General features: G+C 39.5%; 1 protein-coding gene across 4 annotated transcripts in view; it reads left to right on the top strand.

Annotated features, from left to right (window-relative positions):
- SGCD (sarcoglycan delta) overlaps positions 1 to 25,571 on the top strand; it is a 422,769-nt gene that overhangs the window by 43,304 nt on the left and 353,894 nt on the right. The window contains exons 1-2 of one of the 4 annotated variants that reach the window (XM_063084377.1): positions 2,688 to 3,110; positions 22,822 to 23,010. In XM_063084377.1, coding sequence (XP_062940447.1) covers positions 22,822 to 23,010 — 189 coding nt within the window. In that variant the 5' untranslated portion in view covers positions 2,688 to 3,110. Of the gene's footprint in view, positions 1 to 2,687; positions 3,165 to 22,821; positions 23,011 to 25,571 lie in introns of those variants that run through there. The other 3 variants (XM_063084389.1, XM_063084395.1, XM_063084383.1) reach the window with 3 other exon arrangements.

Genomic DNA, 25,571 nt, shown 5'->3' on the forward strand with positions numbered 1-25,571 from the left:
TTTAGCATGAGATTGCTAGATCAGATACAAAACCAGTAATGTCCCATAGGGCAATAAACAATCACATCTGAAGTTTTTTTTTTTTTTTTTTTTTTAACAGAGCAAATGATTTGTTTACCAGACAAAAGTCTCCAAGTTAACATGTCACTTTACTACATCTGGGACCTTTATTCAGTAGCAAGCAGTGAGTTCAACTGAGCCCATTCCCCTTAAATTTTTCTTCAGAGGGCGTGTTGTGTGTAAACCATTCCACACATGGTGTTGAAAGAACATGACTACCTATTGGCCTTATTTTTAAGTTTTGGATAATTTTATTAATATTCGAGGAGGTTAGTAATTTTTCAGGATTTTCCAACTGGTAGTTATGAAACTGGGTCTCAAATTGAGGTGACTCCCAGATACCCACACTGAAACGAGGTGTGTAGCAAGTCATTGGGGCGACTTTGGGGTGGGGTCTTTTTGATCACATCACCATTGTTTTTCCTGTGTATAGGTCTGGCCCTGGTTTTACCAGTTTTTTTTTGTTTGTTTGTTTTTGTTTTTTTAATTTCCAAAACATTTGTAAACCAGTCCAAATTAACAATTGTTTGAACTATTTCTCTTCCTTTGCTTCTCCAAAGGAAGCTGGGTACACCAAACGTGATTAATAAATAGTAAGTGCTTCATTACCCACTTGCTTTAGCTCTAAGACAAAGGCTGTGGAATCCCAGATAGATTTCTGATTCTTTAGATTTTATAACAGCTGTTTGCTCAGAAGGATTTCTTCCTCCACTTGTGGGGTTTTCTTTTGCTGTTGTTAATTTAGGGCATTGCAGTTTTTGAACACGGGCATTGCAATTTTTAATGGTCTTCTATTTTTAGGATGATAATTTCGAGCTCTTAAGGTATAGAGAGAAAGTCCAGCTCTTTGTGGATGGCATTTTGTTTAGCCTCATGTAACTGACTGCAGACTTGATCTCGCTGTTTTCCTTTCCTATGAGTTAATCTTGAGAAAAGACTTCTGTTTTATGTTTAGGAAATGAATGAAAAGTAGCCATGTGGCTGGCTTAATGTTCCAATAAAGCTTTAGGACAGTTTCCTGTGTTTAAGGTGATAGGCCCCTATTACATAAAGATAAGGTAACAGAAAACTTAACTAGCCAATCAAATAGTTTATTCTAGAAGTCATACTAGATGTGAGAGTACAATTTTTCTTTTAAGTAAGAGAAAGCATCCGGTTTTTGCTGCATTAATAAAAACCACCCAACTAAACTGAAATTATTTACAGGCATTGTCATAAATACTTTATATGAATTATCTCACTGCATCCTTTAACAGTTCCATAGGTAGATTCTATTTTTGTTCCCATTTCAAAGATGAGGAAATTGAGGTCCAGAGAGGTTAAGAAAACTGACCAGGGTTCATAAGAGGCAGAGCTAAGATTAGACACAGGCCATCTGATTATAAGTCTACTCTCAGGAAGACTAGATGATATCACCTTCTAAATTATGATGAGAGAAAGCACATGGAAAAGGAGCACACATCCCATTGTCTAGCCTCAGCTATGGCATTAACTGTCTTTGCAACCCTGGGCAAATCATCTCATCTGTCTGGGCCTCTCTTTTCCTGTGTAAAATGAAGAGTAGAAACTATTAGGATTGGATGGTCTCTGGGGTTCCTTCCAACTCTAAAGTTCTCTGACTTTATAATTGCATCCTGACTTTAGATGTGCACATACACCCCACCAAACACACATACACCCATTGCTTCCCAAGGCAAAAATCTAATCCTGCTGAGAATATCCATTGCAATTTGATGCTAAACCCAAGACCCCACTGAATCCTATTACTTACAACAGCCCCTCAGGAACACACAATACTTTTTAAAATCTGGCAAACCAGTTTTTCAGAATAAGCTGCTAATGAGGTGTGATTTTTGGAAGTAAAATGTTAATATCAAAAAAAAAAAAAAAAAGGAAAAAACCCATCTCAAAACGAATGCTGCTCTCTCTTTAAATTGTCTCTTTTCTGCAATGTTACCTTGACAACTTAGCTTTGGCTGTTTAGATATGGGGTGTTTCAGTGTGGGAGAAGAGGGATGTTCTCCTGTGTTTTGAGATTTCATTTTGTGTTATGGAAAGAGGAAATGTCAAAGGTAGACTGCGAAATCCAGCAGATTGTACACAGGACATCTTGAGGCAGTGTCATCCAGAAATAATCACAGGTGCACAGAATTAGGACGCATTCTGATTCAAGGAACATTCTTTTCTCCTGTTTCCCATAATCATAACACACATTGCAACAGCCTGCAAAATGTTACATTTTGGGACCAACACAGTTATAGAGCAGAGAGCAACAAAAGTGCCTGAAAAATAATTGCATTATTTTTAGTTGCTGCAGCAATAGATATACCCATCAGGTTGAAGGGACAATTCTGAAGAACGGAAGCAGTCTGGAAATGCTAAAAATATTGTTCTCCCTCCAGCAATTGAAAATTTGAGCAAAGACTTAGGAAACGGCAGGTAGGGAGTTGAAATTAGAATTCCTATCTCTCAGCTGTAATAGGCTCCTTATCAGGACTGGCAAGAGCTCAAGAAGCTAACAGGGGTCAGTTGGGGACTGTGAGTGGCAGAAGCATGTTAAAAAGGGGCAGTGTTGAGCAGAAGAAAGAGAGGACTTATCTCCAGCATCTAGCACCACACAGAGCAGAGCCTGTGTGGAGAATGGCTGAAAATCAGAATTGGTTCTAGAAGCACTTTCTTTTCTGGTTGTGAATATGAGCCCAGCAGACGCCATGAGCACGGTTGCAGGGGCGTGAGCCCGGGCTTGACACATGTGTTTCCCATTGATAGCTGGAGACAGCCCAGTAGCTACAAGTCGGCCTGACAAAGCCGTATTGAAGTACAGAGTACGGTTTCAAAGCAGTCAGAAAAAGAACGGGAATGCTGTTCAGGAAATTCTTCAGGCATGGGCAGGGACTTGGCTGCAGTTCTGCAGTTGGAAAATCTGACTGGGGCAGCTTCTGAACACAGGCTGGGCCTGCTCACGAGCAGCGGGCTGAGTGGCCGCCTCCCTCAGAGGTCTCGGGATCGCGGGTGAGTTTCCTCGGCGCTTTGTGAAACACACAAGAGAGGTAGGGTCCTGTTCGGTTCTGGCATTTCCAAGCCTCTGCTCCTCACTTTCTAAGGTGTGTGCCTGCTGTTTGTTTGCAGGCACTCTGAGTTTTTGGTGTGTGCATGAGTGTGTTGATTAACAAGTTAGAAATCAATCACTTAAACATGTGGTGTGGAGTTGTAATCTTTGCTTTCCCCAGCTCCCTTCGAGATCTGATTTTCAGTAAGGCAGAGACACTTTTGTAAGTTCGGATTCAGCCGGCAACAGTACTGTAAAAAGTATGTGAACTCCTCGTATTGTCACTGCTGCAACCAGCTGTAACTTTTTCTTTCTGTGTGGAAGGACAGTTCATTGGCAGGAAAGATAATTTTGGATGAATCCGTCTGTGTTTTTGGCTTCACAAAAGTTTTGAGAGGCGTTCTTAGCAGAAAATGGCTCTTGTTTTAGGAGGGAATGAGAGTTTGAAGTTTCTATTTTGGATCACACTGTCAGAGTGTAGGAACAGATAAGTGTGTATGGGTTCCTGCGATCTTTTATTTTTACATGGGATTTTGACTGTCAATATGTGGAGTTTGATTGTCAGTTATATATTTGCCTAGAAATATGCCGGATCAACATTTGTAATTCTGTTTCTATAATTATTTCCAATTTTTCTCAGTCGAAGTATCTTGCAGTTTTACTCTCAAAATACTTCTGTGTTTTATGAGATGGAGATAGTAAAAGAGTAACAGAACACAGTAGTTTACTCAAAATCATTCTTAAAAGATGGAGATAAAGATGTGAATTCTATTTACTGATTGGTTTCATTTTTTACCTTACTGAAAAGATTGCTTTTTAAAAAAATCAAATTATAAATAATCAGCAGAAATTGAGATCTGTCTTCCTCTTTGGGTTTGACTCTTCCTTACACATACCAGCTATAACACAATATAGATGTCCCCCTTGTAGGAAAGCTATACCTTATTCTGTGCGAAGCATTTAGAAAACACACAACACAATGTAGTTGTAGTTGAGATTGGCTCAGCTCAGACTAAAGCTGGACTAAACCTCACTGCTGCTTTGTAATTACTGATAGATCAATCTGTGACAACAGTGGTGTTTTCCAAAAGGGGCTTGGCCAAGAGTCTGGTTGGTAAGATAGATGAATGAAAGGATTCTTGGATATTTCCTGAATAACCAAAGGATAACTAGATTCTTAGGGTGGATCTCTACGAAAACGGGTGTGTGTTTACCTCAGTGTCCTAAAATCAGTAAACAAGTAGCTAATAGTAGAGAGTGAGATAGGTGAGTGACAAGTGAGTAAAGAGAGCAGGGCTGAGGTTTCTCATTCTTTCCTTTGCACAGGACCTAGAATGAGTAGCCAAAGGCTCTGTTCTATTGATAGAAGGTCTGGATTTTCAGCCCACAATTTTATTTTCTCCACAGTTTTGAACTTAGAGGAGGGACTCGGGATATGACTGGCAGCAGGAGCTCTTATTCTAAGAGATGACTCAAGAATTTTTCTTTTTATTCAGCCTCATCTTTGTGTTGGGATTATCTGGGGAGGGTTTGGCAACTGCAGGACTTAGGGAAAAGATAGGGGTGCAGTTAGAAGTCAGGATGGACTGTGACATTGTATTTTTCCCAAGGTGCCTACTGAGTGAGCAAAATGCCAACACAAAGAGACGTGAACCATAGCCAAGCCCACTGCTGGTGAAAAAGGAGACTTCAGTGAGCTCGAATGTCACACTCCTCTAAATTTAGTGTGCATCAAGCGTTGAGCAGAAGAGGCATGAAATAGCAATTCCAGGTTGCAGGATTATGAAGAGCAGTGCCTAAAATGTGGAAGAAATGCTAGTACAGGAGGGGAAAATCAAGTTCTCTTGACATTTGAACAGAAAAAACGGGGGCAGGTGCTGGGGGAGTGTAGAGAAGAAATCCAGGGCAGAGGTGGAGGCGGCAGTGAGAGACGAGTGGCCTTGCCACAGCCCTGCGGCAGGGTGTGGGGGGGCGGGGAGCTGCCCGGGACTGCGACACATGCCATAGAAACAGTGAAAACCATCAGGCACTGATTTGCTGGACTTGAAGCGTATAGATAAACCATGGCTCCAGTGGAGAGAATTGTTTCACCCTCTTTAAACAGGAGACCCCATGGTCAGCCTGCCTGCAATGCCTTCTGGAAATAATCAGAAAGCACATTTTGTAAGAATGTCATTGCCCAAGGGCTCAGATTTCCTAAACAGGGAGGGGGAAGGCTCTTAAGGCCTTATTTTTAACCCATATTTGTTCCTTGCAGAGAGATTCCTGCTGGGGATGTTGAGTGAAGGGACCAGATGGACATGGGTGAGTGACCACATTGAGCAAAGCCTGTTCAAGGCCCTGCCTGTGGTCACTTTATTACGACAAACTTTTGAAAGGGATTATAAAGTGTTATATATGCTTTATTTTGATGAAAAAAAATTCTTTTTAATTTAAGAAAATAAATGTCAAGGACATATACCACATTGTTGGTTGTATTAGGGTTCTATCAGGGTTGCTATTAGAGCTAATAGGATGCAGATAGATATAAGAGATTTATTATGTGAATTAGCTCAGGCACTGGCCTCATGGAATGATACTATCATGACTAGTTTAGGCCAATCGTGTTTCACCCTCTGGGTCTGGAGTAGGAACCCGCAAATTCAGATTAAGGGCTTTCTGCCTGACGATGAACATATCAGTGTTCTATCAGCAACAGAACAGAGAGGATGCCTGTGCTATGGGTGATGGACAGTGTTGGCCACAAATGCTTAAGTGTTTTTAAAAAATAGATAAAATACATTTAAGAAAACACTACGCTAATAATCCATCTCTTCCATTTTAAAGACATGGACACTGAGACCAGAAATATGTTACTTACCCAAGGAACACAGGCAGCCCAAGACAAAGGCGGGGCTGCTTGTTCCTTGATTCTAAGTCTGGTGTGGAGTGCATGTTACATACTATGGCTCAATACTGACAGCTGAGTGATATGTTGGAAGCCAAGCTAGAGAGAATAACATTTATAGTGGTGTCTTAGTATTAGAAGGTCCCTCAGTAATCACTTGGTTCCATGGTTTCTCAAAACCTACTAATCAGAATCTCTGACGTTACAGTTGGAGAATTCCTATATTTTTGAAAGCTCTCTGGTAAAGCTGTTGAAGCCAGCCAGGCGCTGGTCCATGGAGTGGGGTTTGTTAAGTGCTGTTGTGGCTGAATCTCTCCTCTCCTGAAGGAATCCCGTCATAGCATTGCTGATGTCTGCCAGCCAGATGTGATAGCAGTGCCTTCAGAGACTGAGTGTCACCACTCTGCAAGGCAGCCTGGGGGTGTTTCTCTCTCGAGCCTCCTCAGATTGAGCCAAATTTGCCTCTGTGCACTTTGTAATCCATTGCCCTTGTCATGGTCTCTTAAGCCACATCTGAAGGTGGTGGTGGTACTCGGAGCATAAGTGGGGTTGGGAGGGGGAGTAAAGGTAGAAATAGTCAGAAGTTTGGGGATAGGTCCTGGCTCCACTAATATCTGGATCTCAGTATTCCCTTCTGTAAAATGGTATCCAATGCCTCTAAGGTGTTTCTGTTTCTTATATCCTATGATTTTTGTAATTCTAAGTCTGTCCCATTTCTTGAAGAACATCTTAGTCTTCCTTTCCCAAGGCTGGGTATCTTGAATCATTTCACCCATCCTTCCATCTTTTCCTGCACTATTCTCTTTAACCTTCTCCAAACATATTTTGGCCAACCTTCTCCTGACATATATTTGTCCCTGAGCTTAGCTCCAATCATCTGACTAGCGCATATTCCATGATCAGTCAGCATACATCTAAAAGAGGGTGATTGTAAGGGAGAGCAAGCACCAAAGAAAGAAGAATCGGAGGTGGGATGATCTTGCAGTAGAAGAAAGGTGATTATATTGTGAACTGAGCCCAGGCTCTGAGTCAGACAGATGCAGATTGAGATCCTGGCTTTGTTACCTTAAGCAAGTTACATCATCTCTGTGGCCCTGGAGTTTCTAATCTCTCAAATGAACAGTACCTCATAGAGTGTTGTAAGATTGTGCACATAATGCACTTAGCATGGTTTCTTGCACACAAAAAGCACTTTAAATACGTTAAATATACATACATTTAATATTAACTGAGATAGCACCAAGCAAACTTACAATGAAACAGATCAAGATGGAATCAAGAGATGAGATGCTCAGCAAAGGGGAGAATATTCTGCACTGAGTTGTCCGGGTTACTTTTTCTGCGTTGCTTGAATTTCTTAAGAGATTCTACAGTCCTCTTTATTTCACCTTTGCTGCCACACAGCAAGGTCTTCATTATTGTTTCAAGTTCCTGTTGCAAAACGTGAACCACCTCATCTAAAGGAAACCATGTAAGCTGTGGCCCCTGACCCGCTTCTCCGACAGGTCTGCAGGACTGGGGGAGGAACATGTCACCATGGTTCACTTAGTGTATAAATCCCATGAGATTGTTTTGCTCAGAAATCTTTGCTGGTGGTTGTACTAATAGAGCTCAGGGTGTGTAGGTGGACGTGGATGAAATCACTTCGTTTTTCTTTTTAACCGATAAAGCAATGGCACCTGTGAAAGTAAGCACAATTCCCTGATAAAAACTTATATTGCCAGGGATTGGAAACTCCCTCCTTGTTCAGACCACGTTCCCTTGCCAGGATGATAGGATCAGACTCTCTCGTGAACACCCTGATTTTCAAATGTTGCATTTGGAATGCCTGGAAACCCTGCTGTTCCTTGCCAAAGTTGAAGAAGTCAGTCACTGAAACTGCTTTCATTGAGCTCAGAATAAACAAACATCAGGGTTAACTCCCTTCTACAGGAAAAATCATTTGACAGCAGCCAGTTGTCCCAACCCTGATTGGGGTTGTGGTGATGGGCATGGCAGTCAATGACTAGGAATTGTTTAAAGGTAGAGACCGTTAGGAGCAGAACCCCACTGTTTTCTTTCATTCCTGTTCTTACCTATGGCTGACTTCTCTCCTTGCTCTTATCCTATGCTCTTTCTAGCTCTTTCCCTCTATTTCTTTACTCTGCTCTATCTTCCTACCGAGAGTTTCTTTTCTGTTATTTGTTCGGTATGTGCTTACCAAAGTCATTATCTGCTTCCCTTAAGGGTCAGGAGTATTGGTAATAGACCAGAGTCTGGACAGCATAATTTTTATCATATAATGACAAACATTAACTCCTAAAGTTGGCTGTGACCTTCAAAGGACTGTGGTCTCACTTCTGCCTCTGACAGAGCTACTCCTGGTGTTTCCCAGGCTGATGATCCAAACATTGGATCAGAAACTGGCAAGACGAGGGCTTTGCTTATAGGTACATTTTGGCTCACAAAGAGAGAGAGAGAGAGAGAGAGAGAGAGAGAGTGTGTTTAATTGACTTAGTTACAAAGCATTTAAACATCCTAAGTAAGATCTCATGTAAAAATCTGGATGTCTAGATCATCTTGAAAAAGCTGCAGATGGGCATCCCTTGGTCTGATTTCTCTCTGAGCAGTGGCTGGTTGTATCTGGGAAGCTCCTGTTCCTTTTGGAGGGCTTGTGCCCACATCGTTCACTGACCACACCTTCCTGGTCTGTAGGTTTACATTAGTCAACTCTGTTTTTCTCACTAGGGTTTCTCAACCGAACCATAGCACATAGACAGTGATTTGAGTGACCATTTTCTCAGTTCTTTCAAGGATGGTATGTACAGTACCATTCTAGACACAGGAGAGAAGTAAGGGCATAATTGAGTTACAGCTTAATTCTTTCAAAACACCATTGAGATGGGCCAAGCATCTGTTGAAAAGAGGTACAGGAGGACATCATGGTGGCCAAGAACACAGGTCTCAAAGTTAGACATTCCTCATAATAACCACCTCATAGGATTGAAAACTTTAAATGTGAGAAATCAGAACAGTCACTGCCTCTGCGGATGCAGATTAAGAAGGGCAAGAGGGAACTTTCTAGGGTGATGAAAATATTCCCTCTCTTGTTTGAATATTGTTTACAGAGATATGTGGATTTGTAAAACTCATTGAGCCTACATAGTTAATATCTGTGCATTTCACTGAAAGTAAATTATACCTCAATAGACATACATACATGTGTGCATATATACATGTGTACATACATACATGAAAGCATGCAAAGAGCTTAGCAAAGCACATAATCACTTTTAGCTATTGTTATCATGCTTGTTTCTGGAAACTTTGATTTAAAAAAAAAACAGATAAAATGACTAAAAATGAGATGAAGAACATTTCCTTTCAGACCACAGATTTCATTGCAAGCATTTAAGAGCTCAGGTAATAGCTGAAGGTTCTTGCCAAACACAGTTGTCAAGGGAGAATGTATTGGATCAATGCTAATTTTATGGAACTATTGAATCACTATAGAAGGATGTGCCTAATTTGTTGCAGCTGTTTTTCATGATGCTGTAAAAATTTATGAGTTACTGAGACATATCAAAGATGGTTTATGACCAGGCAGAAAATGGCTATACTTAGAGTAACATGCACCCTGGCTGAAGTACAGTAGTTGCTTAATAATTACTCTATAATTTGACTTAAAATTAATACTCATGTTGGGAAAGTCTAGCTAAAACAGTCTCAAAATATGATTTTAATTAGTAATCTCTATGCTATAACCAGTTGTTCACATATTTCTGTAAGCATCTAACACAAGAATTGAGAGAACAGATTTTTTTCAGCCAGGCATTCTAGGTGCACATTCTTGCTATATCTTTGACAAGCAGAGTGACTTTGGGTAGGTCACTTAACCTCCCTTTCTCCCTTGCCTCAACTGTAAAATAGCATAACAGTAGTACCTGTCTCACAGTCATATGTCTAAAGATTAAATACATTAAGTAAAGCATTTAGAACAGCGTCTGACACACAGTATCATTATACAAATGTTTATCATTTATATTTTGTGTGTGTGTTAGAAAACTGATTTTTTTGTGTGTCATTTATCTTTATTGTCCAAAAGGCATGTGTGTGGTGGTTGATGAAAGTAGTGTGAGACGGGTTCAAGTGGAAGAGATTGAAGCCTGGAATTTATGGGAAAACAGTCAGTTTTCAGTTTAGCTGACTGTGATTTTGTCACTCTCTCTCTGACCTTGATTAAGTCAGTTCACCTCACTGAACCTTGTTTTCTCATCTGTTAAATAAGAATTTGGACGTTACATTGTCCACGCTCCCTTTAAGCTTTGTGATCTTAAATATTGGAGTCATGTTCATTGTTATTTTATTACGTAGCTTGGTTCCCAAGTCCCAGAAGAACTGTAGTAGCTCGACTGTGACTGTCATGATCTGGATCTGGTCAGAATCATCCATGGGGATTTGAAAAGCACGAGGCTTGTACAACACAGGGTAGCTGGTTTGCTGAAGGGGTCTACCGCTGCTATGAAGAGAGCCGGCCACAGACGTGGCCATGATGGGGTAGATACAGCACCCTTTGCATGTGAGAGTGACACCATTGGATCTGTGGTCAGGTGTTTGGAACTGTTTTTCCTGTGCAAGGGTTTTCATTTCACATGTTCTTTTCCAGTCTTCAACTTGCAACACTAAGGCCAAGGTTTAGAATGACGCCTCTGAGCTTTATACAGAGCCAAATCTTCAGTAACTCTTGGGATTTCTTTACGTCTTTGTTCACATATGACCTTCTCTGTGAGGTCAGGCCTTCCTGTGCTTTTCAAAATTGGACCTGCTGTATTCCCCATCCCCTGGTACTACTGATCTCCCTCTTCCTGTCTTTTTTTTGGAGGGGAGAGTCTTTTTCCCATAGCATTTATTCTCTTGTAACATAAGCATGATATACTTCAGTTTTCACGTTTGTTATCTGTCTTTCCCATCACTACCTCCTACCACTGCCATGAGATTAGGGGTCTTTGTTTTTGTTCGTCGACGTATTCCAAATACTTAAAACAGTGCCATGGGAGGACCTGAAGGAAAACATGTATTTGGCAGGCAGGGCAGTGTTCGTACCCTTTTAAATGCATTCCACACTAAATACACCTCCATGATAAGTCTAAATACCTTGTATCATATTCAGGGAAGGCTAAGTCTTTGCCTCACTCTTTGTTATGGAAAGAAAATTGGGCCTGAGCTTGAGTCCACATCCTAACTGACTTACCAGTTAGGGGTCCTTAAGAACGTGCCTGCATTCCTTAGGACTTCAGTTTCTTCATTTATGAAATAGTTTTAATTATGTTGCTCTCACAGAATGTTGTCAGGAATGTATGCACTCACAGATCAGATAATGCCTAGTACAAGATATGTATGCATTGTACAAAAATATTTCTGTCTGAAACTACCTCAACTTGCACTTCTTACATCTGTATCTCTAGGATGGTAAGAATTGATTATTCATAATGATACTGAAATATTTTCATTATCAGAGATAAATACTTTTTGTTTTTTGGATGCTTACTGGATTTTTAAAAAAATTTTAAGGTCAATTGATACAGAACAAATTTAACAGAAAGATTAACGTCCTTATTGAAAAAAAGAACACTTAAAAATGAATTAGAAAGATTAAAGCAGAAACTTGGGGAAGGACATGAGCAGATAAGTCACAAACCTATAGAAATATTTGTGTCTAACAAGTACAGTCTAAGATGGTGTTATGCGGGTCGGGGGAGGGGGTAAGGGGTGGTGGCTCTAAGGCCCTCAGTCCCCCATCTCAGGATCCCTGGGGGCATCTGGCTCTGACTCCCTTGTGGCCGCAGGCCTGGTTGGGGACCAGAGATAATAAGTACTTTAAACTTAAACACAGAGCATATTACAATTTGAGGAGCATTTTGATAATAATGTCTATTAAAAACTATATGCACACACACACCCTTGACCTCGCAATTTGGTTTCTCAGGACTTTTCTGAGAGGCGAAGTTGGACATACATGAAATGTGTATGCTCTGCTTGGGTGACTTTTAATAATACTTACATGCTGAAGACTTAACATTTATGTCTCTAGGTCCAGTCTTCCCGCTGAATTTCACACTCACAATGATACCACTGGGGTGCCATCCTCTTGGAGTCTTATGTGCACTTTAAAATTAACACAACTCTTCCCCCCCTCCTCACCAGCCCCACTCCATTCACCTTCCGCCCTACGAGCCTCCTGTTCCCCACTGTTCCCATCCTGAGAAGTGGCACCGTCATTTCACTCAGCTGGCTGCTTACACCAGAACCTCAGCGTTCTCCTTTACTCCTGTCCTTTTCCCACACCCTGTGTCTCAAGCAGCAGCTTGCCTGCTAGCTCTGCTTTCCCAGTAGAGTCCAAATGCGGCAGCTCTCCTCCTTCTCACCCACCTCTCTCTCTGAGCGACTGCAGTAGTCAGGGGTCCCTACTCCCTACTCTTCTGTTCTTATCCTCTATAGCTTATTCCCTAGAGAACAGTTGGAGTGATCCCGGAGTGAAAATCCGATCGTCGCATTCCCACACCTCGGTCTCCAGTGATTACTGTCACAGTGAATATCATATCTAAGGTTTTTACTGTGGCTTATAAGACCCTACATGCGCCCCCTTCCGTCTATGCAAAGCTCATTTTCAAACACTCTGTCCCGGGTTCACTCTGATCTAGCCACACTGTCCTTCAGACCTGCCAAGCAAGCCCCGCTGTGTCAGGGCCTTTGCACTTGCTGGTACTGCTTTCTCTGACTAAATGCTTCCCCCAAATATCCTCACACTTTGCACTCTTGCTTGTTCGTGTTTCTTCCTCAGATTCCTCCACTACAGAGATGCTTTCCCTGACTGTCCCATAAACAGGAGCTCCACAGAATTGTCCCCGTCTGCAGTTTCACTTTCTAATTCATGAGACTGATCCCCAAGTTACATGTCTGTGTATTCGTTTATCGTTTCCTCTGCTAGAATGTAAAGTCTGTGAGGCAGGGAATCTGTCTTGTTACTGCTAGATGTCTAGTGCCAGCACAGGGTAGTACCTGGTAGTTATTCATTGGCTTAAATAATCATAGTAGAAAATCACTGGAAACAACCTCAGTGTTCATTTATAAGAAGTTGTTTAAGTTAAATGTCATACATTCATATAATTTAAAATGTCTAGCTGTTTAAAAAAAAATAGATTTCTGTATATTTGTGTGTGACTATCACTTAGCTATGTAAAGTGGGCCAAGTTAATTTCAAACAGTGTATGAAATATACTCTTGTTTGTGTAAAAAAAGAAAAATATTAATGTGTGTATGTATTGAGCATATATATTGAATAAAACCTGTATATGTATTGAAATTTCTGTAATGGTAAGGAAAAAGATGGTAATTGTGGTTGCTTCTGTGGAGGGGGGTTGAAAGTGTTGAGATTTTCTTAAGATTCTTTTAAATATAAGCACTTGTTTAATTTTTTTCAGTAAAAGTTTTTCAACAGTTATTCCAATTCTTAGAAAGCTAAAATATGGAATACCTAACTTTTAATCCAATATTTGTTTAAAAAGATGCCATTTCTGTGCTATTTTACATAAAGAGGCGTTTACTTTTCTGTATGAATTTCACAATTAAAATATGTTGATTATTATATCAAAACTAAAAGTAATGAGTTTGCTGCAATTGCGTAAATTGTGCCAAACACTAGCAATCCAAGACTAAGCCTTGTATGGATGGCTGAATGAAAACAACCCTTGAAAGCAAATAGTTTTAAATCAGAGACCTCGAAATTAACATGGCTAATGGAAGACTGTTTATGTGCCAAGATACTCCAAAATGACTCAGATTCTGTAACAAACTCTGGAAATTGTAATGAGCCTGCAAGGGAACTTACGCTTGCTATGTATATAAACTGGTTGCAATTGTATTGTTATATAATTCGTGTTTACTTTTTAATTTACTGGAAATGTTAGCATGCAGCATCACCATAAAATCCTAGCTCCAATTGATTTGTGTCACGTTTTATTTCTAAATAAGATAATATAGTTATTGTATTTTTTTCTCTTTATCATTACCCACAAGGTGTCGTACAGTGGTGCCCCCACCTCTTTCTGCAAACCCCTCTTACCCTGTCCTCTGAACTCATTCAGTTCCAACTCTAAGCTTAAGTGCTTAAAGCCACAATGCTTGCTGTGACTCCTTGTGGAAAGCTTGCTCCCCGTCTTGGTCTATCTTAATCATCACCTTGTCAGAATGGCCTTCCATGACCAGAGTGGGTCACCCTCTACTCTGTGTCATGTGACATGTTTCTTGCCTGGCACCTAACTCTAGTTCTAATGGTTTCACTCATTTACCTGTTTGTTGTCCATCTCTCCCATTAAAATATGAGTTTGATGAAGGCAGAATATGATTATTTCCCTCATTGTGAAAGACCTATGAATCTCCAGGACCTACTGTGGTGGCTGGCAAATAGTAGATGGTCCAAACATTTTTTTTTTTTTTTTTTTTTTTTTTGCTGTTGAAAAAAAATAGATTGGAATCGGGGATATACATGAAGGACAGATCTGTGCTTTGCCATGTTTCTTTTCTCCATCGTACATAATTGAATAGAGAACTGCATTCTCTAGCACTCCCCTTAATTTTTTTTTTTTTTTTTTTGAGCGAGATACTAAGAAGACTGGTAGGGAGCAGAGTCAAGCAAGCATTAGTAAAATGCCTCCCAATCCCTCCTTCTTCTCAGCTCTACCTTATTAGTAGAGTTGATCATGGCCCGTAAAATTTTACAGGTTAAAAAGAAAACTCATCATGAAATTTGATGGCATTGATGTGTCTTTAAAAACTTTACTGATTTTTTTTAATCATTCCTATAAACATAATGTACGCTTGCATAGCAAATTGGTGGTGCAGACACTGTAAGTTTTTTTCCAGATATATCTCTTACTTGGGGTGGAGGAAAGGGGAAGGAACAAAAATACCGAATGCAGATTGAAAGTGATGGCTTCTAACAGTCTAAGACTAGAGTATGAGCCCACCCTAACAAAATACACCACTGTGTATGTTTCTGCCCCAAGACTGTCCATCATTTCTACACCTCCTGTGAAAGTTAGGAAGAGGGGCAACTAAAGATTTTCATAGTAGTTATTTGATACTTACCAGACTTAGGAAGGGGACTCATGACTACCTTAGTATGATCAGGCCAGTTTCTCTGCTGGGATGTCAAAGTCTTATTAAAGAAGTGGGACTCACTACTTTGAAGCTCAGTGCAGCTTTCTTAATTAGAGGGACATTGGGAACACAGGATCCAGGTACCACTTAGTCTGGCCCTGGCTAAATCTTTGTGATGACGTCACACTGAGTGTGTTATTTGTACAAAGTAAGAAGGCTCCTTCTTATGACTGATGTTGGGCCCTTATGAGGCTATTGGAAAAATCTGCTTAGGAATCAGAAAGTCACTTCAAGTGTTGGTGGTGACTTCACTGGAAGAAGTGAAACAGGGCCAAACAGCCTGGGCGGAGCTTTTTCATAAGTACAAGCCATAAAAAATTCTTTCCCTGAGATTATCATCAAATTAACATCAGGCTTTGATTCTGTAATGTTATGTGATCCCAGGTATAAACATTTGAATGCCTGAGACCATGATGTTACAGCTCTCAAAACCATGCCCTAGTAACCAGAATGACCTCCTTTAGAAACTCCACATCTGTTATGCTAGTATTTGGTAACTAATTAGCTCATGATTATAGGTGGTTATATTATGACATTGCCTTGACTATTGGTAGTTCTTTCCTGTCTAATGGCAAAGTAACAAAAAGGTTTATTATATTCTCTGGGACTATTCTATTGCATTTTAGGAGCAAGATACATTATTTTTACGTCAACTGGATTTGTTTATAAACAGGTGAACACTGAAAATAGCCTCAAAGAAGTAGAGTAATGTTTTGGAATTAAGCCCACATAGCATGAGTATAACTTAGCGTGTGCCTTTGGAAAAGCAAACTTGTGTAAGTTTTCGTTCCTTCTTATATTAGAGCTGTTTGCTTATTACTAGAGGATATACTTTGCTGTTTACATTGGCTTGATTTTCATTCATTTATTCACTCATTGAACAAATGTGGGTATGTGAGTATGTAAACACACACACAATGTGTAGTTGCTACTAGAGTTCAAGGAGGTTTTAAATACTTAGGAGAGTTTAGGCTGTATTCACAGAGATGACATATAGCACTGTAAAAAAAATAATAATTAAAAAATAATAAATAAATGTTACATGCATTGTAAAAAATTCCCCCAAAGACTGATAGAATGTATTGCTGTCTTGTGATACTTAAGAGAGGGGTATTTTTGGACATGGATTCCTTGTTAAAATTCACATGCCCTGTGTATCCCCACAGATGCAAGGAAGACTCCTGGGGGGCGTGTTATAGTGGCTGAGATTAATTTTGCTAAATTAGTAAACTTTTGGGAGTGTTTTGGATGCATGATCATTAGAGAGGATAGGGGAAAAAAAGGTTGTTCATCATCATCAAACAACAAATATTTATTTAGCACTTATGGTGGTCAAGACACTGCTATATGCTTTCCAAAATTATAAACCAGATCATCACTCCCTTGCTTTAAATTCTGCTGAGGTTTTTACTGTCTTTTCCATGACAGCTGAACTTCTTACTGTGGCCTCCAAGGCCCAGCATCATCTGACCCCAGCTGGCTTTTTCAACCTCATCCCGTGCCCGGCCCCCTTCACCCATCACAAGTCGGTCACGCTGGCCTCCTGTGTATCGGGGCCTTTGCCTTTGCTTTCCTCCCTCTGCCTGGGACACTGTTTTACCCCAGTCTTCACTGCCTTCTTATTCTTCAAGTCTCAGCTCAAATGTTCCATCCTCAGAGAGTTCTGTCTTGATCAGTCTATGTAAAGTCCCTTTCATCCTGTGATGCGCTTTAACATGACCAGATAGATTTTGGTGCAGACACTTAACACGATTCATTTTCTATATACGTTTACAATGTTCATCATTCCCCACCTCCCAGACTGGGAGCTTCATAAAGGCAGGGTCACTCTTGTTACTTGCTTTATCTTGAGAACTTGATACGGTATATGGAATTGGATCGATGGTCTGTAATGATTTGATAACTGAACAGATGGATGGAAGACTTTTAGATAGGTTCAATTTGAGATGAAAACTGGAGTTAGTGAGGTGAGCTGTTTGATCCTCACAGAAGTACAAAATGCAAGTATGACATTGAACACTGTCTCTGAGGGGGAAAGAGAGATAATGCTGACTCATAAAATGAACCTGTAAGAAAGAAGCAAAGAGGGTTTGGAGAAACAGATGGTAATCAGAGATGTGGAGAAGAAACCTGGACTTGAAACATCATGAATGCCGAAGAAAGACAGAGTTTCCAGGCGGGAAGGAAAGTTGGCACTAGCGAAAGCTGCAGAGGGTTCAGGAAAAATGAGCATTAATAAAAATACATTAAGTTTTTATGAACGATATTTGAATGGGCCATTTCAGTAGATGGATGAGAACACGAGATTCCTAAAACTTACAAGGGATCTGGAAGCTCTGAGCATTAATGAGTGTAAAATAAAGCAATGAGTAGAGAGGACAGTAAAAATAAGCTGAGATTTTTTTCCATGGCAGTAAAGGTTTGTGTACATGGCCAAGACACAAAAGGCTGAAAATAGCATAAGATTAAATATACTGCTGTACCTACTCTGTGCCTTATTTTTATGAACTGTTAAATAGTAATGTTCTAATAATAACAGTAATTGCTTTGTAGCATTTCTGTTAGTATGAACATTGTTTAGAAGAGGACCTGGCAAGTAGGGAATGCTCAGTGAAGGTGTCATCAAGTTATTTTTTTTCAACAGTTTAATCAAATCAAGAAAAGAATAAAATACATAGGTTTCCTTAAAAATAAATATATAAATAAACAAATCTCCGAAAGAGGGTGATAGAAATGAAAGCTCCAGGGTAGAAATGCAGCAAGAATGTGAAGGATGACGAAGCACATATGTAGGGAGGTGGGAAGAAGATGGGCGATCCAGGTGGGAAGCGATGCCCGGGGAGGCAAAGATGGGCCTGGGGTGCATCTCTATGTCGGGTCTAAATTTGTGTGTTCCAAGCACGTCTCTGGGCCACTTGTATCTGAATCAGTTTTGGTGCTTTTTAAAAATACAGATTCCTGGGATGTGCTCCGGACTTACTGAATTAGAATCTCTTGGTGTGAGGCCCAAGGATCTACTCAATCAGTTTCCCAAAGTGGTTCTTATGCATTCTAAAGTCTGACAATTTCCCAGAGTGGTTCTTATGCACTCTCAGTGGAGCATAGATAGTTGTACCTTCCATTGAGTTCAGGTTGGCAGTAACGTCGATGGTGGTAGTACACTGAGGTCTTGGTGTATCCTTAGGCTTCTATATGGGAGGGACAAGAAGAGGATCGGGGTTTTGTAAGGCATGAAGCTTAAACAATTCGGTGGGCTGTTTCAAGAAAAAAACGAAAAGATTAAGAATATAAACTTCAGTTAAAAAAACATGAATATGTGTTTAGAATGAGAAAGGAAATCAGTTATTAATTTTTAAAAAGTGACATCGCAAAATCTAGAAGAATAATATTCAAAATGGACTGTTGCATACTGTTTGTACACTTTTGGGTTGCATAGCCTTTGACAGCCTTTTTATATGATAGCTATTTGCCACTATCATTTTCTGTATAGACAATAGAAAGATAATTATCTCCCATGGCAATCTCGAGAGAAGTTTTAAATTATTGATGGTTGTGATACAAAAAGCACGCATCTTTACATAGAGACATACATGGTATGTATAATCTACAAACACAAATATTCTGATTAATTTTATTTTCTATGATTCCCATAAAAAAGAAAAAAATGTATGAAGGATTTGTAATTATACATGCTGAATTGAGTATATTCTTGACAGAAATTTTGTTTTGACTAGACATCAATGAAAATTGACTCCTACACTTGAAGTTTTATATGTCTGATAATTAGAAAAAAATTTCCTACTAGCTTCTGGCTCCTCTACTACATTGTAGGTCATGTTCCATTGCAATGTGTCCTTTGGTCGTGTTCCTTCATGTCACCAGGCTTGGTGAGTTGGGCCATGGGTGGAAGGAGTATTCCTGGAAGACTTTCCTATTCGAGAAGAGCTAGCAATAATGCACAGGGAAGTGACTGCAAACCATATAATTATATTCTACTGCACCCAAACTATATGAAGTTCTAATTCAACTTCCTCTTAATTACATCTCCAAAATGCATGTACATCCTCCATAGCCACCCAACATGAAGGGAAATCACAGTTGAAAAAAGACAGGGTTTAGCTAGTTGCATTCAAAACATCTCACTTTTCTCAATTTTACAAAAATGTATATGTATGTTCATGCATTACTGGGCCCCTGCCAGGGCCTGGGAAGGGGCCTGCCCAAGAGGGAACTTAAAACTTCAGCTTCGTTTCCTGGACAATAAATTTCTTCTGGGAAGGAATAAGAAGAAACAAAGATTAGAGGTTGTCTTTTCTTTTTCATGTTTATCATTTCAACATGTTTTTATTTTTGACTAAAAAAAATAATGTACTCAATATGTCTAAATTTCCCTTTTCCTTGCAGGATTATTGATAACAGATGTATCCATTACCTTTTGTTTGGCTAGCAAGTTTTCCTATTATAATCATTCATAGAAAATTACTCACTCCCTTCCCTGTTCCTTATTTATTTATTTTTCACAGTTGGAAACCAGACTATCTTGTTTCATGTGGCTCATTAAAAGGGTGTGGTGGACATGTGAATGCCTCATAGCAGAACAGTCCACCGTACCATGCAGCAAAGAATCTGAGTTCTAATCCCTGCTCAGATTCTAACTCATGGTGACACTTGAAAGGAAGCTACTTCTTCCTGGCCTTGAGTTCCTTAGCTAGTCAATAAGGGTGTTGTCAAAGTCAGGGGTTTCTAGAAGTCCAAGGGATCTGCAGAGTTGCCTTAAGGGTGGCCAGGCCCTAGTTCCTACTTTAAGCAGAGGAACTCTGCTTTTTTGCTGTTTTACGTGCTATAATTTCTTTCAAGATTTTTGACATAAAGTGGTTATACTATGAGGGGGGGTGGCGAAAAAGCCATTTTTCTTTTTTTTTTTTTTGATAAATTGTCCCAAATGCTTGAAGTCACCTGGGAGCTTTTTAGCAATGTATCACCCTGAGCCCCGCATCTTAATCATGGAGCTTAGGATTTGTATTTGCTAAGTTTCTTTTGAATTCTGATGCATAGTCAGTATTAAGTGATATTATTCTAAACCAAATGGTATGCAATCCTGTCTACCCTTAACATTATCTGGGGAGCTTTTAAAAATACTGATACCTGGGTGCTACCCCAGTGATAGTTTTTTAATTAACCTGAATGTAGATGTTTTTAACAGTTCCATGGTGACTGCATGCAGGACTGAGAACCCCTAGTTGAGAAAATTCCTACACTCTGTGAAATTCTAACGTGTGTATGGGGGGAAAAAGACCCACAAGTGTGACATTCATATTCCCATTCTCTTATAAATATTTATTGAACATGTCATTTCCATTTTATAGCTAAATTATGTAATGACAGCATTGGTTGGGTCAAATGACAGAGAACAGGCAACTGGTATAGTGATAGTATCACGAGCTTCTGTACTCTGATTTGTGAAGAATTTCTCACTGTTCATCATACCAGCAAGAACCATGGGTGATCATTCTGGTTCTTGCCCTGCCACAAACCCTGTAGCTGGGCATGGGTGGGTTAACTTGAATCCCAATTTGGCTTATTCATAAAATTAGTTGAAAGAAATCAAAGGACCTTGCAGGTGTGATTTTAAGATGCTACAATCATTTCCTTAATTCATAGAAAATGAATTAATGGACAATAAAGGCCTAATTTCATTTTGGCTTATAAGACACTTTTTTCTTTTCTAATTGATCTTGGTGTATTAAAAGGCCAGTGAGCGATGACTTTATTGTGTTCTCATTTTCTTACAACACATCCCTGATCTACAGAAGGATTGTCAGGAGCTGAGTGATAAAATTGCAATCCTCGTGTAGGGTAAAGATCACTGCTTGGCTGGGAACCCAGTGCTCTGGGAGCCTGAAGTAGAAATTTGCAAGTATACAAGCAAGAACTTCCCTATGGTGTTTGGCTTGGATTTTGTACACCCACAGATGGGAAATCATTCATTTGTTCATTTATGCATTTTTTTAATTCATTCATTCCACGTATATATTTCAACATATACTTGTACTAGGTACTGATTTTGGCATGAAGGTAGTGTTTGGAATGAGATACATGCCATGCAGGCCTTCATGGAGGATTTTAGTTTACTGTAAGGAAGAACTCACTCAGTTTTTCAAATGGAATTTCACCAATGCCTAATGGCCATGAGTTCTCTGGGGAATTTTTAGATTCCATGTGTACATTTTGATAATTACCTAAAAACCATAAAATCATCATATGCTCAACCATCTGGAAGATAACCTAAAAATGAAGACTGTGATTTTAGGGCCTGCATTTTGGTTTATCATTATGGTCACTTTGGCACTGCATATTAATAATTTAATTGCTCTTGGCTAAGAAGAAAATAAACAGAGGCAGGCTTTATTTGTAGGGAATGCAGTACACCTATGTGAGGGCAAAATGAAGTAAAAATGCCAAAATAAAAGTCGTGCAATAATTGGAACAGAGAAAAGCAGTAGGGGCCATGTTGTCACATGGCTCATGGCAGAATAGGGATGATGTACTCAGAAGACCCTGTACCAAAGCCCTTGGTACCATATTCATGCCATTTAGTTTTAGCAACCATCATCCTTTGCAGTACTAGGTCACTTTTTCATTTTGAATGATATGCTTTTTTAGCTTTAATAGTATTTAATTTTAAATTTTGGTTTTAGGATTTTATAGAAGTGAGAAGCTTATTTAGATTTGTATTAGTACCTAATAAGTAATGCTAGCACAAAGGTAATTCATGTCAACAGCAGGGATTTGGGAAAGCTTCCTTACTTTAAAGAGGACTGACATAGTACTTCAGGTTGACATATTTTCTAACTTACCTTTCTCTACTGTGATCAATGTTTAATTAGTTGATTTTCCCATTAGCTACAAGCTCTTGGAAGGCATGATCACATCTCACTTGAATTTGACCCTCCTTTATGTTTATTAAATAAATTGGTTGATAACAATTAGAATTGCCTAACTCACAAGGACAGAGAGGGTTGTGACGTATTTACTAGACTGTCACTCGTTGAAGATTCCCAAGTCAAGTGAAGGTCAAGGTGTGTGTCCCCTAAGATCCCTTTTTAACAGTGAAACGGGAAAGGTCAAAACTGCTACTTTTGCCATTGACTGGCAATACAGACTAATTGCATTTGAAATTTTTTTCTCTCAAGATAAATTGCCTGAATAGTATTTTTATACTACCAAGATGAACGGCTGGGGTTAATTAATTTTCTCAGACTAATTCTACATTTTACCTTCAGGCCTTGGATAGGTCTTTGAGTGCCTCCCTTGCGAAGATGTTGGAATTCTGAGTCATTTGAAAAATGGCTTCCTAGGCATCCCTTCCCTCCTGGGATGTGTGTGCGTGTGGATGTCCCAGTGCACACCAGGAGAGATGGCTTCATGAACTGCGGGGGCCAAAGCAAGTACCCAGAGGAGCCCCTTTTGTTGCAAAGTACAGATTTTTAGAGTTGTCAGGAGGGTAGAAATGCACAGACAGCAACCAGGCATATCTCTTCATCAGTTGATTTTTCCCCTTCCTTTCTTTTTTTCTTTCTCTCAGCAGTTTAATGTGAGCACTTCTCTCTCCTCTCATTTATTTCAGATGCCTCAGGAACAATACACACACCACCGGAGCACCATGCCCAGCTCCGAGGGGCCACAGGTGTATAAAGTGGGGATTTACGGCTGGCGGAAAAGATGCCTGTATTTCTTTGTCCTGCTCCTCATGATTTTAATACTGGTGAACTTGGCCATGACCATCTGGATTCTCAAAGTCATGAACTTCACAATCGTAAGTAAAACCACACAGGTTTGCTTCGCTCTTGTTGAGGGAATATGATGAAGGAATGTGGAAGACTGATGATAGTAGGGTTCAAAATATCCTGCCACGTGGTGTTTTGGTTAAAAGGCATTTCTGTTCAGATTCAGTATGGCCATCACTTCTCTCTGATCTCAGTTCTTCAGAGACTGGTAAATCAGGTTCTAGGCATTTTCCTTCTTCAGGATTTCCTCTCTGCTTTCCTTGCATGTTGATAACTATGTTTCTGTATTTTGTAGATTTCAAGCAGTTGGAGTAAATAATGCAAGAGGTAATAGGGGATAAATTCAAAGTATCATGTTTCCCTGATTTTAGTTGTGATTATAAAAGGTTTTGTGAGGTAAGGGGTTGAAACATCTGAATAAAATTAGACTTTGCACATTATGTAACAATTTTAAGTGTCCACTGATACCCAGTTGTCCATTACTATGGTTAATTGCGAATCTCCTCAGTTTTTAGGAGGGCAATCCTCTTTGCCACTGCGTGGGTAAGATGGAAGTGAGAGGGATGTAGCCGTGTTTCATTTTCCAAGACTTCATGCTTATGTTTCGTTGAAGAAGTTCCTGCCATTAGTGCTGAGAGTCTGTGTACAGCTTCGGCACGTACTTGTTAAAGTTCAATTGAAAAGACAATCCTGGAAAAATGAATTCTGGAGTTATTCTGAGGTTTTTACCTAGATATTCTTCTCTATACTGGCAACATAAGTAATTTAACTTACTAATGAGAAGACAGTAGGCCCTAATCTGCTGCCCTAGGAATACTTCCCTTTCTTCTTCCGATGTTGAAAGTAAGCGATTAGATGGGCAGTAAAAATAATCTCTGTTTATAAAGAAATGTGACTGTAACAAAATTAACAGTAAGGTTTTCAGGGGAAAATACCAAATATTTTAGAGAATATTTGCCTTTCTGAATTATAAAGTTCATTTTTAGCCTTGGCTCTCCATGCATAGTCATACTTTCTTGCCTTTGCTTGGAGAGTTTCTTCTGCTTAGACTGCTTTTTCCTGTCTTCCTTGCCTGGTAAACCATGATGCTCCTGTAGCTTCATTTATACATCTCTAATTTATTATACATATCACTCCGTATGATGATTTTACTTGAGCTTCCCAGACAGACTGAACTTTGAGAACGGCGAGGGCTGCATCTTTTCTATATGTGCCTTTGTCTCCTGGGAGGGCTGGTTGGTGTTTGACTTAACTAGGACTCTGTAACGCCAGGTTAGAGACGCTGCTTCCGGCATCAGAATGGCTCACTTTTCAATACTTGTGGTTAAAGTGCGGAAACTATCTAATCAAAATATTACCTTAATATTAAAAATTTCTATCTTAAGGGGGGAAGAAAATTCAGTTCTTGTGAAAAAAACAGAACAATCTCTTTGTTGCAATTTTAACTTTGGAAGATTATACAGGTTAATTTCCATGGAGTCATTGTGAGAGTCTCAGGTAGTAAGTTCTAGAGTATTATAGCATATTACATTCTGTTTCTGAATTGCACTCAATGAACACTCTTTGAGCTTGGGCTTTCTTTATAGACAAACAGAATTCAGAGAAGTATTTAAGCATGTGTATCACATCTTCAGTGTTTAAGATGTGATCAGATTTACAGTCTAGAGAGCCGTGCAGATGAGGATGCAGTTGAATGTGGAAAGTTCCTTAGAGTTTAGGGCTCTGGAGGGTGCTCCATGTCTGTTTGGTCTTAAGTCTAAGCAGCCACAATTGCCATCTATTGAGGTTCATGTCCTATGATGTTCTCAATTTGTATTTTTAAAACTTGTATGAAAGCTTCTCTATTGCCATATTAAGCAGGAGAAGACTGAGCTATAGCAGTAGCATGGAGAATGAATATTAAATAGACACTTAAAAGATGGAATTGACACATGTGGACCGCTAGTTGGATGAAGAAGTTCAGGGATCAGAAGAAATTTTGGAAGATTCCCAGTTTTTGGCTGTTGAGACGGTTGGATGGTGGGGCCTAAAGAGTTAGATAGAGTTTATTATCTTTCCACTGGAATTTCGCTGGGGCTCAGGTATCCCTCTAATCCCTTATTTGAGGCTAATCCCTCTAATCCCTTATTTTTACTGAGTCTGACATGAATTTAATTTATAGAAACTGAAATATTTAGAGTTGGGGTGGAAGATATGAGTTCAAACCTTGATAACTGTGGTATTATAGAAATGTGGCTTCTAGAGTGTGTTTTATGTGGAAAGCTTAATAGAGGTATATGTAATGTATATTGAGCAGCACTTATATGACATTAAGGTAATAATCTACATGAAATAGGCTATTTCCTGTGGTTAAATAAATTGATTGCCAAAGTTGAGAGTCCTTAATGCTTTACCAAACCAAGTACTTACTGAAGTGAGAATAATGCCATTATTAACCATAATTGGTGCTTTATAGCAGTGATGCATTTGAGCTAATAGAACTGAAGTGTTAGAAAATTGGTCTGGCTCCACTGGTTAAAAGCATATTTTTCCATCAATCACAGTATAAAACATATTCTTTTAGAATTATAATTCTGTTGCACAAATAATA

This window comes from Cynocephalus volans, chromosome 2 (assembly GCF_027409185.1).
Source record: "Cynocephalus volans isolate mCynVol1 chromosome 2, mCynVol1.pri, whole genome shotgun sequence".
NCBI classification, from domain to species: Eukaryota; Metazoa; Chordata; class Mammalia; order Dermoptera; family Cynocephalidae; genus Cynocephalus; species Cynocephalus volans.